General features: G+C 49.5%; 1 protein-coding gene across 8 annotated transcripts in view; it reads left to right on the top strand.

Moving 5' to 3' along the window:
• Nucleotides 1–1117: 1117 nt before the first annotated feature.
• Nucleotides 1118–17778, top strand: part of LOC311290784 (interferon-induced very large GTPase 1-like) — an 80808-nt gene continuing 64147 nt past the window's right edge. For 2 of the 8 annotated variants that reach the window (XM_084409489.1, XM_084409488.1), the window contains exons 1-3: nt 1119–1174; nt 4470–4573; nt 12134–12707. In XM_084409489.1, the coding sequence (XP_084265615.1) occupies nt 4496–4573; nt 12134–12707 (652 nt within the window). In that variant the 5' untranslated portion in view covers nt 1119–1174; nt 4470–4495. Of the gene's footprint in view, nt 1175–4469; nt 4574–12077; nt 12708–17778 lie in introns of those variants that run through there. The other 6 variants (XM_084409487.1, XM_084409486.1, XM_084409493.1 and 3 more) reach the window with 4 other exon arrangements.

Genomic DNA, 17778 nt, shown 5'->3' with positions numbered 1-17778 from the left:
TGTCAACTGTGTTGTAGTTGTGTTTAACTTTTGCCTGCCTGTGTTTAGCGCTTTGAAATATAAGTGCATCACAGTGTGAAATGTGTTTTAGTGAGTGAGAATGTGTTTAGAGTTTTGAAAAAAAAGAGTGCATGAGATTTGCAAACTGTGTTTTAACTTCCTGAACTTGTTTAATGTTTTACAGAAAGAGTGATTTATTTGACGAATTGGTTTAGGCTATTGAGAATTTAGTTCAGAGAATGGGGTTTAGTGTTTTAGCAATTCAGAAAAACTGTAAGCACAAACATCTGTTCCTAGAAATCACATGACATATCAGAAAGGGGAAATAGCTTTATATGGTTTTGGTGCTCTTGATTTTGAAGTGATTTTTGCAGGTTGATCTCATGCAGGTTTGCATTGTTTAACAGCAGGAAAATCAGGCCTTTTCATACTGTCCACGTCACTATCCACTGTCCATTGTCTATATTCACTGGATACCAGTTGCAGCTCTCATCAAGTTCAAGACATTAATGCCTGCATACAGAACAGCCACTGGCTCCACACCCACCTACCACCACTTCCTATTACAAACATCCTGTAGTCAGAGAATAAAACAAAATTAAAACTTTCTAAGCTCGACAGAGCCTTGTGCACTCTAAAAAACAAAACAAAAATGTAGCCTCAAAAAATGTTTTGATGCAGCTGTTTGTATCAAACTTTTTGACTTATGACAACTTCTAATGAAATATAATTTGAGCCAAAAAAGAAGAATTTGAAGAATGTTTAGAAGAATTAGCTTTTCCTCTACTTAATAATAAAAAGTACCCTCTTTAAATTGAATGAATAAGTAAGATATTACTTGTCGCTGAAATTAGCGCAGTCATTGCTCATAGAACAACATGCAGTGAAGACTATACTTTTGAATAAAAAAAAAAAAAAAAAAAATCAATAAGTTTATTATTTATGATGGTAATCATTATAAGTAAATAATACATCTAAATATTTGAAGGCTACATGCTGTTTAAAAGTAAACATTGTTTATAAAACAACAACAAAAAAAACATTAGAAACACTTTCACTTTCTGATATGTCATGTGACTTACAGGAACAGGTCTGCGGAGAGCTCGGAAAGCCCTTTTAGATCTTTGGAGTTGTACAGATGATAACACACACAGAGAGAGACATCAACGATCAGGTTAGACTTTATTTGCTTAATTTGGCGATTTAGCAATTATTAGTTTGTTTTCAATTATCTTCTTAAAAACAACACTTAATATATTTAAATAAGTAAATAAAAATAAAATAAAAAAAAGCTTCTGAAAGTAATGACAATTGGCATCAACAAGTCCGGAGTGGCTTCTTCTTTTTGCAGGCAGGTTTGATTTGAAGCCCCTGATCTTTTGGAGTATAGAATATGTTTCACTTCACAAATAAATAGGTTGTATAACATTTATTTTGACTCAGTCCCGTGTACTTTTTGATCATTTAATTTCCTGTTTGGAATGGAATAAAGAGAAATGAAAACCAGCTCGTTTATTAGTTTTTTAGTTTAGTTTGAAAAAACGAAAAAATTAGATTTTGGCTCGATTTTTCGTTTGTGGTTTACAGATCGGTTTATGGGTTCGATATTTCATTTGCACACGTGGGCGGCGCTGAAACGCCCCTTTCATCTGATTGGCCAAAACGCTCCGCCTTCAGGCAGAATAAGAGTCAGTACGAGTGTGGCACTGACAAACGCTCTTTAATAAAATAATGTTTGAAACCACCACTCACTGTTAACTACGCACAATATTTGAAGCAGAAATATGTTGCTGGTCATGTAATTCGTGCTGCGAATTAGGGAATCACACAGTTTGTACAGTATAAAAATCATTATGTCTAAAGTTCCCATTAAACATGAAAACCCAACAACCCAATGGGAATATATCCTTGTTTTCAACCACAATACAACGTCTGTTCAACTTTGGAGATTAATGTCAATTTGGCATTGGATTCTGACATCAACCTGATTTTCATTTTCAACGTTGGATTTGGTCTTCTAAATGTGAATTTTATCATTGTTTTGGAGCAAAATAGCTTATAGCTAACAGTAAGGCTAACATATTCATACTAAAAGCCAAAAAACTTTAAATTGGTCACTATTTGAGGGAGCAGCCATTTGGGTGTCCGAAACCATTGTGGACGTTATTGAATGCACTTATTCAATCTCACATTCAATCCCACTACTGGAACTATGTTGTAGAAATAAATATGATATTGATATGAGGGTAGGCAGCAGGCATAGATTCAGAGGCATAAGGTACTGTAAGTATTACACACAACAATGCAACAATAATAAAACAATGCACTGACATTTACTTTTAATACTTAAGTACTTTTAAAAACAAGTACTAATGTACTTTTACTTGAGTAAAAATCGGTCTTTACAACTTTTACTTGTAACAGAGTAATATTTTACCAGTAGTATCTGTACTTTCACTCAAGTAAGGAAGTTGTGTACTTTGTCCACATCTGAAAACATCTGTTCATAATCTTTGATTACACAATTCAAATATTGTCTGGTGTCTGGAGTAACTCTGCACTGATCAAATCGCATTTTTAAGCCAGCTAATTTTACAGTAGGCTCATATTCAGAATGTCATTCTTGTATAACGCCAACGACCGCACAAATAGGCTTCCTTTGTGAAATATAGCAGACCACCGTTTTAAATAACAATTTAAAAAAGTTGGTCTGCTATTTTTCACAAAGGAAGCTCAGTCAGTCAGTCAGATAGATGGATAGATAGATAGATAGATAGATAGATAGATAGATAGATAGATAGATAGATAGATAGATAGATAGATAGATAGATAGATAGATAGATAGATAGATAGATGTGTTAGGCCTATATACATTTAGGAACATAACAAGCATTACAAACTACAATAGCCTAAACAGAACTGGATCCTTTGTAAGATATGCGCTCGTCTTCACAAAAACTACATGCAGGGTGTTTAAGCATCTTGTGTGGAGAAAATATTGTTTATTCTGGGCAGTATGGCAAGCCTATGAATCTACTTCTGTGTTTGAATCTACTTCTGGGGTGCTTCATAGTGTGCAACCCAGTAGTCTCCCAGTCACCATGACATCAGAGCACATGACGACACAGATTAATGCTCATTGGTTTAAACAACAGTGATGTGTTGATCTCTTTTAAAATGTTTGATTTTAAAAATGTAATATCATGTTTTTATGTGTATAAATTATGTGTGAATATTCCCAAACTCACTTCTTTCACGTTGTCATTAGGGTGACCATATTTTAGTTTTCAGAAAACAGGACGGGGTCGTGGTTGATGGGCGGGGTGGGGTTTGGGGAGGCGTAGTTAAGTGGTGGGGGCGTGGTTGGGGGAGGGGAATGCATCAAAAAATACTTGACAAATGCATTCACAATCTTGCAACTATGTTATTGTACTTTAATACATGAAGTAATACATCCTTTCCATTCAAAGTTTGGCCCCCAAAAAAAGTTTAGCTTTTAACACCTTTTACATGACACAATTTCTTTTCATGGCCATAGCAGGTTAAAACTACTAAAATAAAAAATCTACTACACTATTTCAGTAAAAAAAAAAACAATTTCAATCCTCCTGATGTTCTCTTGTAGCCTATACTTTATTTATGTGGGTTTCTAGGTCGCTAGCACATTTATTTGACACTGACATGTACGTGTCAGCTTTGCAGGTCATGCATTCTGCTTTACACGGATCCCGACCGAAACGAAAACACGGGAATTTTCTCTGTAAATCATCTGTGATTTTACATTTTTTTTTTTTTTTTTTTTTTTTTTGCTGTTAGCTACTTACATCTTATCTTGCACTTGACCGTAAACTGAAGCGTCGAGTCACGCTGCTAAAATTCTGTGAACATAAAGTCCGCCTACTTTGATTTGATTGGTCATTTCAAATATTCTGACATTGACGACTAGTGACAGACCACACACAGAGGCCTCTGTATTCTGACGTGCTCTCTGCTTGCCACTGAGGATTTAGGAACGTGCTGATTATAACAAGACGGGGCGAAGCCGAAGCCGGTTTCATATGTTTTGTGTGCAAAGGCAAGCATGTATTTAAAGTACACGCTTAATGGCCCAATGAAAAATAATGAAAACCAGGACATTTTCATCACTTTATAAAAAACAGCCAGGACGGCCAGGACATGACGTGAAAACAGGACATGTCCTGGGAAAACAGGACGTTTGGTCACCTTACATTATGGGGTATTGTTTGAAGAATTTCGAGGAAAATGAAGAATTCAATCCATTTTGGAATAAGGCTGTAACATAACAAAATGTGGAAAAAGTGAAGCGCTGTGAATACTTTCCGGATGCACAATATATTTATATATAGATTACTCAACTATGGCTTGTCATAGACCACTGGTCTCTGAATGTTATCAATGTGTTGTGTGGTACATGATGTGACCTATTTAATTTTTACCATTCCTTCCAGTGATATAATGACAGATCCAAATCAAGATGCCATGGACACTTCTGCAGAGACAGACTGTGGAGCTCATGGACAGAGTGATTCTGATTCATCTACCAGCAGGATGGGTAAGCCAACGCTATTTGATGTCTTTGTATTGTTGAATAACACTTGTTCAAGTATTCTGTGGTATATGCATGTGTTTAACAACAGTTCCCTTTCGTGGTCACTCCGAGTTACGTCGGGTGACGACGATTGGGGTTTCGCTTAGAAGCCTATCACCTTCGAGTATATAAAACGAGCCAATGGCAATGAAATGCCATGGGTCTGCGGAATTTGCATAGCGTAACTCCGCCCGCCGCAGGGGGTATATAAGGAAGTACGCTGCACAATGCAGACATGCTTTCGCTTCGGAGCCGAGAACTTCTCCACTCCTGCAAGCCAAAGATTCTGAGTTAGTCTTCTCTTATCTTCGAGACGAGCGAGCTCTCCGGTGTTGGTGTGACGGCGATTTCAGCGAGTGCACACTTCCCTGCTGATCTTGTCAGTGATCTGACAGTTAGTGTGATTTCTCCCTGTTCGCTTCAACATCCGCGGAGTTTTCCTCTCACAAAAAGAGCATTGCATGTGGCACGTCTTTTTAAAGATGTCTCGCCCGTGCACTTCTGGTTGTGGTCGCGATGTATTTTCTCCTGATGGGCACAATCTCTGCTTAGCGTGTTTGGGCGTTGATCACGCTGAAGCAGCGTTTGTGGATGATTCATGTTCTCATTGCGGGAACATGACCATCTCCATGCTGCGGTCGAGACTCAATGAGCTCATCAGAGCGAGAGTCCCCTCATCCACACCCCGATCTACGGTCTCCCCGAGAGGCTGTACTTCGGCTGGTGGCCAGGGTGACCTGAGGGTATCTGTGTGGGACAAACCGCCGATACGTCCACGGTCCACACACCCCTCTTCAGCATTGGTACCCGCGAGCGTGCAAACCGAAACCGCCGGTCCCTCTACGGAGGCCCCGCGCGTTTCGTTTGGCGTTCCACAGGAGGATGCAATGTCGATCACTGCATCACAAGGTGGGCATGAGTCCTCGGGAAGTGAGGATTCGGCTGTGTTGCCGCCCTCGGGCGTGCCAGCATTGCCCGAGTCTGATCCCGAGCTGACTGCCATGCTTTCCCGGGCAGCCGCGGCCATTGGGCTCGAGTGGTCCCCGCCGCCCGATCCAGTGCGCTCGCGGCTGGATGATTGGTTTTTGGGAGCGGCCGCTGACATTCGTCGCCGCCCAACCCCAATACCATTCTTCCCGGAAGTGCATGAGGAAGTCACGCGGTCCTGGAAGGCTCCCATGTCTTCCCGCGATCGTTCGTCGGCTTTCTCCGCCTTTCCTCCCCTCGATAGAGCTGATGCTTGTGGGTACACTGGGATTCCCACGGTTGAACGTTCTGTCGCGATGCAGCTGTGTCCGGCAGGCGCTTCATCACGTGGTGATCCTAAGCACCCGTCCAAAGCCTGTGGATTCTCGTCCACTCTCGTGGCGAAATCTTACAGTGCGGCGGGACAGGCAGCTGCCTCTTTGCATGCCATGGCCATTCTCCAGGTCTACCAGGCCCAGATGCTTCGTGACATGCACGAGGGCAGGACAGACCCAGGGCTCGTTGATGAGCTGCGCGCCGCCACCGACCTCGCTCTCCGAGCGACGAAGGTGACCGCGCGCTCCCTGGGTTTGGTGATGTCCACAGCTGTGGTCCAGGAGAGACATCTCTGGCTGAACCTGGCTGATATGTGTGAGCCCGAGCGGACTCGTCTGCTTGATGCTCCCATATCCCAGGCCGGCCTTTTCGGCGGTGCGGTCGAGGATTTTGCCCAACAGTTCTCGACCGCCCAGAAGCAGACTGAGGCTATCAAGCACATTCTGCCCCGACGCTCCGCTGCTCAGCCGTCGGCACAGAATCCTCAGCCTGCTCGCCGCCGAGGGCGCCCTCCCGCGGCCGCCCCTCCCGCACGGCCCCAGCAGCAACCTTCACCCGGGCCGCGTTGTGGAGGGAGCCGCAGGCAGGCGCCACAGCCCTCTCCAGCCCCGCCGCCCGCTAAACGCCAGGCTGAGCGGCGCTCCTGAGACGGGCTGCTCAGGGTTGGCTTCAATTCTGTCCCAGGAGCTGGTAGCAGGGCCACTCCTTCCCCCGGTGGAGGGCCGGGGGAGAATCTTTTGTTCTCCACTCCCCGCTGCTCGTCCAACGACGAGCAGTACTTTGATGTGGTTGAAGACAGAATTGAATTCCCCAATCCTGAGCCTACAGAGCCAGAGGGCCGCAGTGCGCGCCACCCTCGGGTCCCGCCACTGCCGCCCTCCTCTGTCCCAGAGGTGTGGGATGACAGCACGCGCCGCCCACGGGCCACGCTCCTCTCATCCCCCTCTGTCGCCAGACCCCTGCCAGAGCACGCCCCCGTGGGACGCGCGCCCTCCCCTGGCCTCCTCTGGCAGGACGCGGTTAATGACCGTGCCCCCGCACAGGGCCGCTATGCCACCCTCGCCGGTGCCGGTCATTCCGCCTCGCTGCCCCACCGACGGTACGTCTGTGGTTCGTATGACCCCGCTGGTGCACTTTCTGGAGGCCTGGCTAGAGCTTCCCAGACTGTCCCGCTGGGTCGCGAGAACCATCAGGCTCGGCTACGCGATTCAGTTCGCGAGATCTCCTCCCCGCTTCAGGGGAGTCCGCTTCACTATGGTCGGTGGTAGGGCTGTAGTACTCGAGTCCGGTCTTGGACTCGAGTCCGGACTCGAGACCGTTTTTCTATGGTCTCGGACTTGTCTCGGACTCGCTGGTATTCGGACTCGGACTTGTCTCGGTCTCGGCCACTGGTCTTGCCAAATATGGCTTTTGGTCTCGACCGAGTCCAGGAGTCTTTATTATGTTCCCAGTAATCACACATACGTCGCCGCGATATTAAAACAAAATATTATTGGAGGGAAAGTGAAACACTGGCCACTTAATATGGGCATTTCGGGTCTTTTTCGTGAGCCGGCTCGTTTCACTCAGCTCACTGAAAAGAGCCAGTTCTTTTTCGTGAACGGGCTCGTTTGATCAGCTCACTGAAAAGAGCCGGCTCTTTTGACTCACAAACGGCTCTTTAAAAAATAAATGTTTAAATAAACTTGCTGAAAGTCCACCGCTAGTGCAACGTGAATATTCACATTTTTGATTGTCCATAACACCCCGAAAACTAGCCTGCTTGCCTTGCACATCTAATTAATGGGCAAAGGTTTCCGACTTTTTTTCTTACCTTTCTTTCTTTGCCTATTCCACGAGTGGTAACGTTAGGCTCCAATGACTGGCTGTTTTAAAATATAGCTAATATCGAAACAAAATAACCCAGCTCATAACTTGCAGGTTTGCTTAGTGGCAAACTTTTTTCATTTGATTGCTTCAGCCGCCACCCGCCTGAATTTAATTAAAATATTATTTTTCGTCACGTCATCCGCCCGATCCGCGGTTTATTCGCATCTCTTGTGTGTGTGTGTGTGTGTGTGTGTGTGTGTCTGTGAGTTGGCTCGGCCTTCCCTCATGCAGTTTAATTGGTTGACATCGCGTGTATGATTGACAGGAACAGAATGTGAGGCTGATCAGACAGTCGAAACGAATGTGTGTGCTCCTTTAGGCCTATATAATTTTTTTTATTTTTTTTTATTTGTCAATTATTTTAAATAAAATTAAAATTATTCATTATTTCATTATTACATAGTGATTTAATTTCTATAGGCTATAGCCTATATTTTTTTAGCAGACTTTTTTTTTTTTCCTGTCCTGGACTCGGTCTTGACTCGGACTCGAACCTTTTTGGACTCGGTCTTGACTCGGACTCAAACCTCTTTGGACTCGGTCTTGACTTGGACTCGACTAGTCCTGGTCTTGGACTTGTCTTGGACTCGACAAAGGTGGTCTTGACTACAGCCCTAGTCGGTGGCAATGCCCCTGTCATGAGAGCGGAGGTCGTCACCCTGCTGGAAAAGGGTGCGATCGAGATTGTCCCTCCAGCCGAAATGAAGTCCGGCTTCTACAGCCCTTACTTCATTGTACCCAAGAAGTCCGGTGGGTTACGGCCAATCCTCGACCTGCGCGTCTTGAACCGCTCCCTTCACAGGCTGCCATTCAAGATGCTCACGGCCAAACACATCCTCCAGTGTGTGCGGCCGCAGGATTGGTTTGCAGCGATCGACCTGAAGGACGCCTACTTCCATGTCTCCATTTTACCTCGACACAGACCGTTTCTACGGTTTGCTTTCGAGGGGCAGGCATACCAGTACGCGGTTCTCCCTTTCGGGCTAGCCCTGTCCCCTCGCGTCTTTACGAAGGTCGTCGAGGCAGCCCTTGTTCCCCTCCGGGAACACGGGGTTCGCATCCTGAACTATCTCGACGACTGGCTGATCCTAGCTCACTCTCGAGACCAGGTTTGCGAACACAGGGACCTAGTGCTCCGGCACCTAGTCCGTCTGGGCCTTCGGGTCAACTGGGAGAAGAGCAAACTCTGCCCTGTGCAGAGGATCTCTTTTCTCGGTATGGAGATCGACTCGGTCGCCATGTGCGCGCAGCTTACGAGCGAGCGCGCGCAGTCACTGCTGACTTGTCTTCGTCAGTTCGAGGGCAAGAGTGCGGTTCCACTGAAACTTTTTCAGAGGCTCCTGGGGCATATGGCATCCGCAGCCGCAGTAACGCCGCTGGGATTGCTTCATATGAGACCGCTTCAGCTTTGGCTTCGCGATCGAGTCCCGAGGTGGGCATGGCAACACGGCACGCTCCAAGTCCCAGTGACTCCAGCCTGCCGTCAGACCTTCACCCCGTGGGCGAACCTCAGTTTTCTACGGGCCGGAGTGCCCTTAGAACGAGTTTCCCGGCATGTTGTTGTATCAACAGATGCCTCCAACACGGGCTGGGGCGCCATGTGCAATGGTCATGCTGCCGCGGGCTCCTGGACAGGACCCCAGCGCCTTTGGCATGTCAATTGCCTCGAGTTGCTGGCTGTACGTCTCGCCCTGCACCGCTTCCATGCGCTGCTCAGGGGTCAGCACGTACTAGTCCGATCAGACAATACCGCAACAGTAGCGTACATCAACCATCAAGGTGGTCTACGCTCCCGCCGTATGTCGCAACTCGCTCGCCACCTCCTCATATGGAGTCAGAAGCATCTGAGGTCGCTTCGAGCCATTTATATCCCGGGACACCTGAACCAGGCGGCCGACGAGCTGTCTCGAGTTCGGCCTCTCGCTGGAGAATGGCGACTCCATCCCCGGACGGTTCAGCTGATTTGGGATCAGTTCGGCGACGCACAGGTAGACCTGTTTGCCTCCCACGACTCGTCCCATTGCGACCTGTTTTATTCCCTGACCGAGGGCACGCTCGGCACGGATGCACTGGCGCACAGCTGGCCGCGGGGCCTACGCAAGTATGCGTTTCCCCCAGTGAGCCTTCTTGCGCAGACCTTGCGCAAGATCAGGGAGGACGAGGAGCAGGTCATTTTGGTTGCCCCGTATTGGCCCAACCGGACCTGGTTCTCCGAACTAGTACTCCTCGCGACAGCACCTCCCTGGCCAATTCCTCTGAGGAAGGACCTCCTTTCTCAGGGACGGGGCACCTTATGGCACCCTCGTCCCGATCTTTGGAACCTCCACGTGTGGCTCCTGGACGGGACGAGGCAGGTTTGAGTACCCTACCACCTGCGGTGGTGGCTACCATCACTTCCGCTAGAGCATCGTCCACGAGACATGCCTATGCGTTGAAGTGGAACCTCTTCGTCAACTGGTGTTCTTCTAAACATCAAGAACCCACGAAATGCCCGATCAGTGTCGTGCTTTCCTTCCTGCAAGAAGGGTTGGAGCGAAGGCTGTCTCCCTCCACCCTGAAAGTGTATGTTGCCGCCATTGCCGCACATCACGAAGCAGTTGATGGTAAGTCTCTGGGAAAGCACGACCTGATCGTCAGGTTCCTGAGGGGAGCGAGGAGACTAAATCCTCCTCGTCCTCCCCTCGTTCCCTCTTGGGACCTCTCAGTGGTTCTCACTGCCCTGCAGAGTGCTCCCTTTGAGCCTTTGCAATCAGTGGAGCTTAAGTTCCTGTCAATGAAGACAGCGCTCCTGGTTGCATTGGCCTCCATCAAGAGGGTAGGGGACCTGCAGGCATTTTCGGTTGACGAAGCGTGCCTGGAATTCGGGCCGGCTAACTCTCACGTGATCCTGAGACCCCGGCTTGGATATGTGCCCAAGGTTCCTACCACACCCTTTCGAGACCAGGTAGTGAACCTGCAAGCGCTGCCCTTGGAGGAGGCAGACCCAGCCTTGGCACTGCTCTGTCCAGTACGCGCCCTCCGTGCTTACGTAGACAGAACGCGGTGTTTCAGGACCTCATACCAGCTCTTTGTCTGTCATGGTGGGAAGCTGAAGGGAAAGGCTCTCTCAAAGCAAAGGTTATCTCACTGGATAGTGGATACCATTGCTTTGGCATACCAGCAGCAAGGTCGTCCGTGCCCCCTTGGTGTGAAAGCCCACTCCACACGTAGTGTGGCTTCCTCTTGGGCTCTAGCGCATGGCGCCTCGCTAACAGACATTTGTAGAGCTGCAGGCTGGGCGACACCCAACACATTCGCGAGATTCTATAATCTCCGCGTAGAGCCAGTTTCTTCTCATGTACTCGCTTCAACCAGCCGGTGCTAGATTCTGCTCAGGTGTCTTCGCTTGCTCGCCATTCCTCTCCACGGACGGGATACGTGCGATTTTCTTCTCAGGTGAGTCTGATAAGCTCTGAGTTCCTCCAGCACTGGTGACGTCAACGCCTGAGTTATGCCAATCTGCCATAACGCAGCTTTTGCGCTTGACTAGGTGCCTCCATGTGCATGGTTCCCCCTCTGGGCGACCCCCACATGTGTATTCCACTGTAAGTCTCCTTGTGAGCGTGTGTCTTTCCCTTGGCAAGCCACCTTGCCACCCCTGGGGTTTAAAATTCCACCTGCGGCTGGACACCCCAGTGATTCTCCATATGCATCCCTCTGGGTCATATGTGTATTCTAAGTCCCCCCCTCAATGGCTGGGCATGATTGCATATTTCTCTCTGAGATATGCTTCCCAGTGTACCTTGGTATCCCTGTGTTAAATAGGACTCCTTCGTTCGTGCTAGTCTCACAACAGGGAGCTCAGACTTACGCAGGGCACTGGAAGACAGCCGAGGTGGCGTGATTAGACTGGAACCCCAATCGTCGTCATCCGGCGTAACTCGGAGTGACCACGAAAGGGAACGTCTCGGTTACGGATGTAACCCTCGTTCCCTAAGTGGGAACGGAGACGTTACGTCTTCCTGCCACTTCCGCTGTACCGCTGAAAAACGCCTGGGGCCAGTCTCGGCTCCTCAGCGAAGGCATGTCTGCATTGTGCAGCGTACTTCCTTATATACCCCCTGCGGCGGGCGGAGTTACGCTATGCAAATTCCGCAGACCCATGGCATTTCATTGCCATTGGCTCGTTTTATATACTCGAAGGTGATAGGCTTCTAAGCGAAACCCCAATCGTCGTCACCCGACGTAACGTCTCCGTTCCCACTCAGGGAACGAGGGTTACATCCGTAACCGAGACGTTCTCTGGTGTTTATTATAGAGATCATATTTCCTAATATGAACATTATATTAACTGGAAATTCTTCGTCAATCCAGTTTGGAGATGAAAACGTTCTACTAGGAAAAAAGCAACCAAATATTGAAAATGCTGCAATATCCAGGATTGTTCCTTTACAGTGGAAGATAACAGAGCATCACGTCTCTGTGATCAACATGATTGACTTACATGAGGCTGAACTTTACCTGGACTCTGTGGATCATCACATTGGTCAAATAGTGAATGAAAATGAAATCAGCGCCTTCATCTTTGTTGTGCGACTGGGCCAGTTAACAGATGCTGATAAGATGGGTCTGGAATGGCTTCAGAGAGTGTTTGGTGACAGAGTTCTTCAGTTTGTGATGATTCTCTTCACCTATGAGAGAGAAGAAGAGTGTGACTCTATAATAGATGATCTGAAGAAAAACCCTGTTCTGGAGCAGCTGCTGGAGAAATGTGGAGAAAGATATCAGACCTGCAACAAGATGATGAACAACCAATCAGAGATGAGAGACCTGATGAAGAAGATTGAGAATCTGATTAATGAGAATCAACAGCAGCGCTACACTGGAGAGATGTTCAACACTGCATCATTAAAGAGAAAAGAGCTGGAAAACAGTGAACGTCAAAGTGGTGAGAAAGCTCACAGATGTGGTTTCCTGATGTTTTACATGTTGTTTTTCTCTCTAATGTTTATTTTCCCTGGGTAATTTATAAAATGACCATATGTTAAAAAATGTTCCTAAATGCATCTCTCATTATAAATCACAAGCACATCAACTACATCTACAGATCATCCACAAGCAGCTCCTTTATGCTTCAGGAGAAGTGCAGCCCTCAGTCATCTCATGGGAAACCTCAGGAAACCTTTGTGCTCTAGGCATGACCCAGGTTTTGCCTAAGATTTGTGTATTTATATATGCTGATCAGCCACAACATTCAAATCTCCTGCCTAATACAGTACACAGTAAATTCCCCAGAATTAAATTAACAAAGTTCTTTCTTTATATGGGAACCACCAGCAGGGTGTTAAAGTAACACTGAAGCAGTCATCATCATCTTCTTCCGCTTATCTGGGGCCGGGTCGCGCAGGCAGCAGTCTAAGCAGAGATGCCCAGACTTCCCTCTCCCCAGACGCTTCCTCCTGCTCTTCCGGGGGGACACCGAGGCGTTCCCAGGCTCAACCGTGTCCTAGGTCTTCCCCTGGGTTTCCTCCTGGTGGGACGCGCCCGGAACACCTTCCCGGGAAGGCGTCCAAGAGGCATCCAGAACAGATGCCCGAACCACCTCAGCTTGCCCCTCTCGATGTGGAGGAGCAGCGGCTCTACTCTGAGCTCCTCTCGAGTGACTGAGCTCCTCACCCTATCTCTAAGGGATCGCCCAGCCACCCTGCGGAGAAAGCTCATTTCGGCCGCCTGTTTCCGGGATCTTGTCCTTTCGGTCATGACCCACAGCTCATGTCTGTAGGTGAGAGTAGGAACATAGATTGACCGGTAAATAGAGAGCTTCGCCTTGCAGCTCAGCTCTTTCTTCACCACGACAGACCGGTACATCGACCGCATTACTGCAGAAGCCGCACCGATCCGTCTGTCAATCTCCCGTTCCATCCTTCCCTCACTCGTGAACAAGAACCCAAGATACTTGAACTCCTCCACTTAAGGCAGGAACTCTACACCAACCTGAAGTGGGCAAGCCACCCTTTTCCGACTGAGGATCATGGCCTCGGATTTGGAGGTGCTGATTCTCATCCCAGCCGCTTCACACTCGGCTGCAAACTGTCCCAGTGCATACTGAAGGTCCTGGTCTGATGGGGCCAACACGACAACGTCATCCGCAAAAAGCAGAGACGAAATCGTGTGGTCCCTAAACCTGACACCCTCCGGCCCCTGGTTGCTTATAATTTTTAATAATCTTGTCAACGCAGTGCGGCAGCCTGCAGACCTAGGGCAGGCTTACTAGCGTGCCCATTGGCTGCCCTGCGGCAACTGCAGCAGCCTATAGCTGAGCCCTTGGCGTGACGTCACGACCAATGAGCGCGCTTGGCGCGCTTAATGCGTCACAGCCCGTCATAAGGGGTGTGGCTTAGCGTATATAAGCAGGGCTCAGAGGCTGCTTCACTGATTTCTGTCTTTTCAGCGAAGCTCTCCGCATCGCTGGACTCTGAGGAAGCCGCCGTCGAATCAAGCGACCAGCACGCCGAGGATCTCAGACTGAGGAAGCCGGCCGCTTTCGCCGCCTTCAGCTTTCCCTGCCTGCTTCGCTATCCGGCGAATATATCCTTTCTTGCTCTATGTTGTGTGTGTTGTGTGTTCGCCCCGCGACACACTTTGCATCTAAAAGAGCGCGAGGCGTTGTTTCAAATGCCTCGCTCATCCTGTGGCTCGTGCAGAGCAACGCTCAGCGACGGAGATCGCCATGTGATCTGCGCTCTCTGCCTGGGCTTTGCCGGCTGCCTCTTCCGGAACGCGTAAGAGGAAATGCCGCTCTCTAAGGCCTCCCGAGCCGGTTATGACAGCTGAGCGCTCGCCGGAGCCCCTCCCGCGAGCCTCGCTATCTCCTTCTCCCTTCCACCTCTCGACGCGCAGCGGCCGGCTTCGCCCGCACTGCCGTCGCCTCAGGGGATGAAGCAGACAGCGCTGCTTTCATAGACAGCTGCTTACTCCCCTCTGTCAAGCTGCGCAAACGGCGCCGCTCACAAGGGATGTCAGAAACGGACGGTCTCGGGCTATAGCTTCCTTTACGTTACAAGAAAGCTACCCCCCGGACGACGCACGCCCCTTCCTGTGCTCTCCCCCTCTGTTCGAGCCGCGCAAACGCGCCGCTCACAAGGGATGTCAGAAGTAGACGGTCACGGGCTGGCTTCCTTTACGTTATAAGAAAGCTACCCCGCGTCTCGGTCGCGCGCGTCACTCACCGGCCACCTCTGTTTCTCACACATTTCTCCGTCCCCTCCTAAGCTCAGGCGACTAGAAATATCAATATTGCAGTAAACGAGCCTGTTTAATACACGCACGCCTGCAAACATACGATGTCACAGCACATGATGACATCTTCCCGCTCTCTCTCCCTTTGTTCGAGCCGCGCAACTGCGCCGTTCTCAAAGGATATCAGAGCGGACGTCACGAGCACCGGCGAAAAGAGGAAGAGAGAGGGTTTTCGTCCCGCCTAGGCCGGACTACCTCCAATCCTCACATATTTCTCAGTCCCCTCTAAGTTCAGGCGGCTGGAAATACTAATACTGCAGTAAACGAGCCTGTTTTAATACACGCGTGCGCCATCTCGCGCCCTCCCGCTCACAGGATGGTGCTTGAGTATTTATGAGCGTCTAAACATGAGCCATCAAAGCATCTCGCTCTATCAGTTTCCTATAACGCTGATGGTGTTATAAGTGTAGAAAATGTGCCCACTCCCACGTGCTCACTGCTACACACAAACACGGTCTCCCCGGTAACGCTCACAGAGCGCACTCTCATAAAGCGGACACACGCCGCTTGAGTACTAAGTGTAGTAAATGTGCCCACAACTCTGTGCTCACACCTACCCGCTGCTCGCTCTGCCACTCAGTTACCCCGGGTTGCAGATCCTCTAAAGCTCACAAACATTCCGGCTCTAGCCGAAGGTGTCATAAGTGTAGAAAATGTGCCCACTCCCATGTGCTCACTGCTTCACACAAACACGGTCCCCATGGTAACGCGCTCAGAGCGCTCTCTCATAAGGCGGACACACGCCGCTCGAGTATTAAGTGTAGTAAATGTGCCCACAACTCTGTGCTCACACCTACCCGCTGCTCGCTCTGCCATTCAGTTACCTCGAGTTGCAACGGCTCAGGCCGAGGGGATATTAAGTGTAGAAAATGTGCCCACTCCCATGTGTTCACTGCTTCACACAAACATGGCTCCCATGGTAACTCGCTCAGAGCGCTCTCTCATAAAGCGGAAACACGCCGCTCGAGTATTAAGTGTAGTAACTGTGCCCACAACTCTGTGCTCACACCTACCCGCTGCTCGCTCTGCCATACGGTTACCCCGGGTTACAGACCCTCTAAAGCTCCCAAACACTGGCCGTGTTATAAGTGTAAACCCTGCGCCCGCTCACGAGCACGCGCACTCACTTTCAGACACTATAACCCCCACGCCGCTCTCGCGCCAGGGGTGTTTGACAGCAAAACGCGCTCCATCCTCCGGGGCCGAGCTACTGAACGCTGTACAGCCGGCCAATACTGTTTACCAGCCCCCGTGTTCGAGCACCACCCATCCTCTCTGATACAGGTTCCCCATCCCGCGCAGCGCGGCGATCTGAACCCAGAGACCATTCGACCCCTAGCTATGCGTGCAAAAGCATGGGAAGCTATTCAGGGTGCGTCAGAATGGGTGTTGAACACTATAAAACACGGCTATTCGCTTCAATTCGCTCGTCGCCCCCCGCGCTTTCTAGCGCAGACGGAGACGAAAGTGGGTTTGGAAGCAGCGCACCTGCTTCAAGCAGAAATAGCGAAGCTGCTGCGCAAAGGGGCTATAGAACAGGTTCATCCTTCCCTGAGCGAGTCGGGCTTTTACAGCCGTTACTTCCTCGTACCCAAGAAGGACGGAGCGTTAAGACCTATTTTAGATCTGAGACATCTGAACAAGGCCCTCATGAGACGGCCGTTCAAGATGATTACAACCAGACAGATCCTTGCGCAGATCCGCCCAGGAGACTGGTTTATCTCTCTCGATCTAAAGGACGCGTACTTTCAGATCCAGATAACTCCCCGTCACAGGCCATTCTTGAGATTCGCCTTCGACGGTCGAGTATATCCTGCCGTTCTGCCTGTCTTTAGCACCCCATACATTTACGAAATGCATGGACACGGCTCTCGCTCCCCTGAGAAGACAGGGAATGCGAATACTGAACTATCTGGATGATTGGCTTGTTCTAGCGCAGTCAGAGACAGAACTTGTGTCTCACAGAACAGCGCTTCTCAGCCATCTGGAAGGTCTGGGTCTCTCGGTCAATTGGACCAAGAGCTCGCTTTCGCCCCATCAGTCAATTTCCTTTCTTGGAATAGAACTGGACTCGGTGGCTATGACGGCCAGATTGTCGGAGCAGCGTGCGCGCCGCATCCGTCTCCTCGCCGCATCCTTCAAAATAGGCAGCCGGGTTCCGCTGAAAGCATTCCAGCGTATCCTGGGGCATATGGCCTCAGCTGCGGCAGTGCTCCAGCTGGGCTTACTGCGCATGCGCCCGCTTCAACGCTGGCTGAAAGCGCGCGTGCCCCATCGAGCCTGGGCGGCCGGCGGCTCGCGAGTCAGAGTGACTCAGGGCTGCATTTCAGCCCTGCAGCCTTGGCTAGCAGCCGAATGGTATCACACAGGAGTGATTATGGGGGTGATCTCACACCGGAAAGTTGTCTCGACAGACGCTTCCAACCTAGGTTGGGGAGCGCTCTTCGAAGGCAGACCGGTCTGTTGCCGCTGGTCAGACCAGGAGAATCTCCTACACATAAACTGTCTAGAGATGCTCGCGGTCGAGAAAGCGCTCAAACACTTCCTCCCATTCCTCCACGGTCACCATGTTCTAGTCCGCACGGACAATACATCGGTTGTGGCCTATGTGAATCGCCAGGGCGGTGTCAGATCAAAGACGCTCTGCGCCCTGGCGGAACGCCTCCTCGTGTGGGCTCAGCACTCTCTGCGCTCACTGAGAGCCGCGCATGTGCCTGGCC

Source organism: Rutilus rutilus (genome assembly GCF_951802725.1).
Source record: "Rutilus rutilus genome assembly, chromosome: 1".
Lineage (NCBI taxonomy): Eukaryota > Metazoa > Chordata > Actinopteri > Cypriniformes > Leuciscidae > Rutilus > Rutilus rutilus.
Note: the sequence above shows the minus strand (reverse complement) of the source record. Positions and strands in the feature narration are given on the sequence as shown.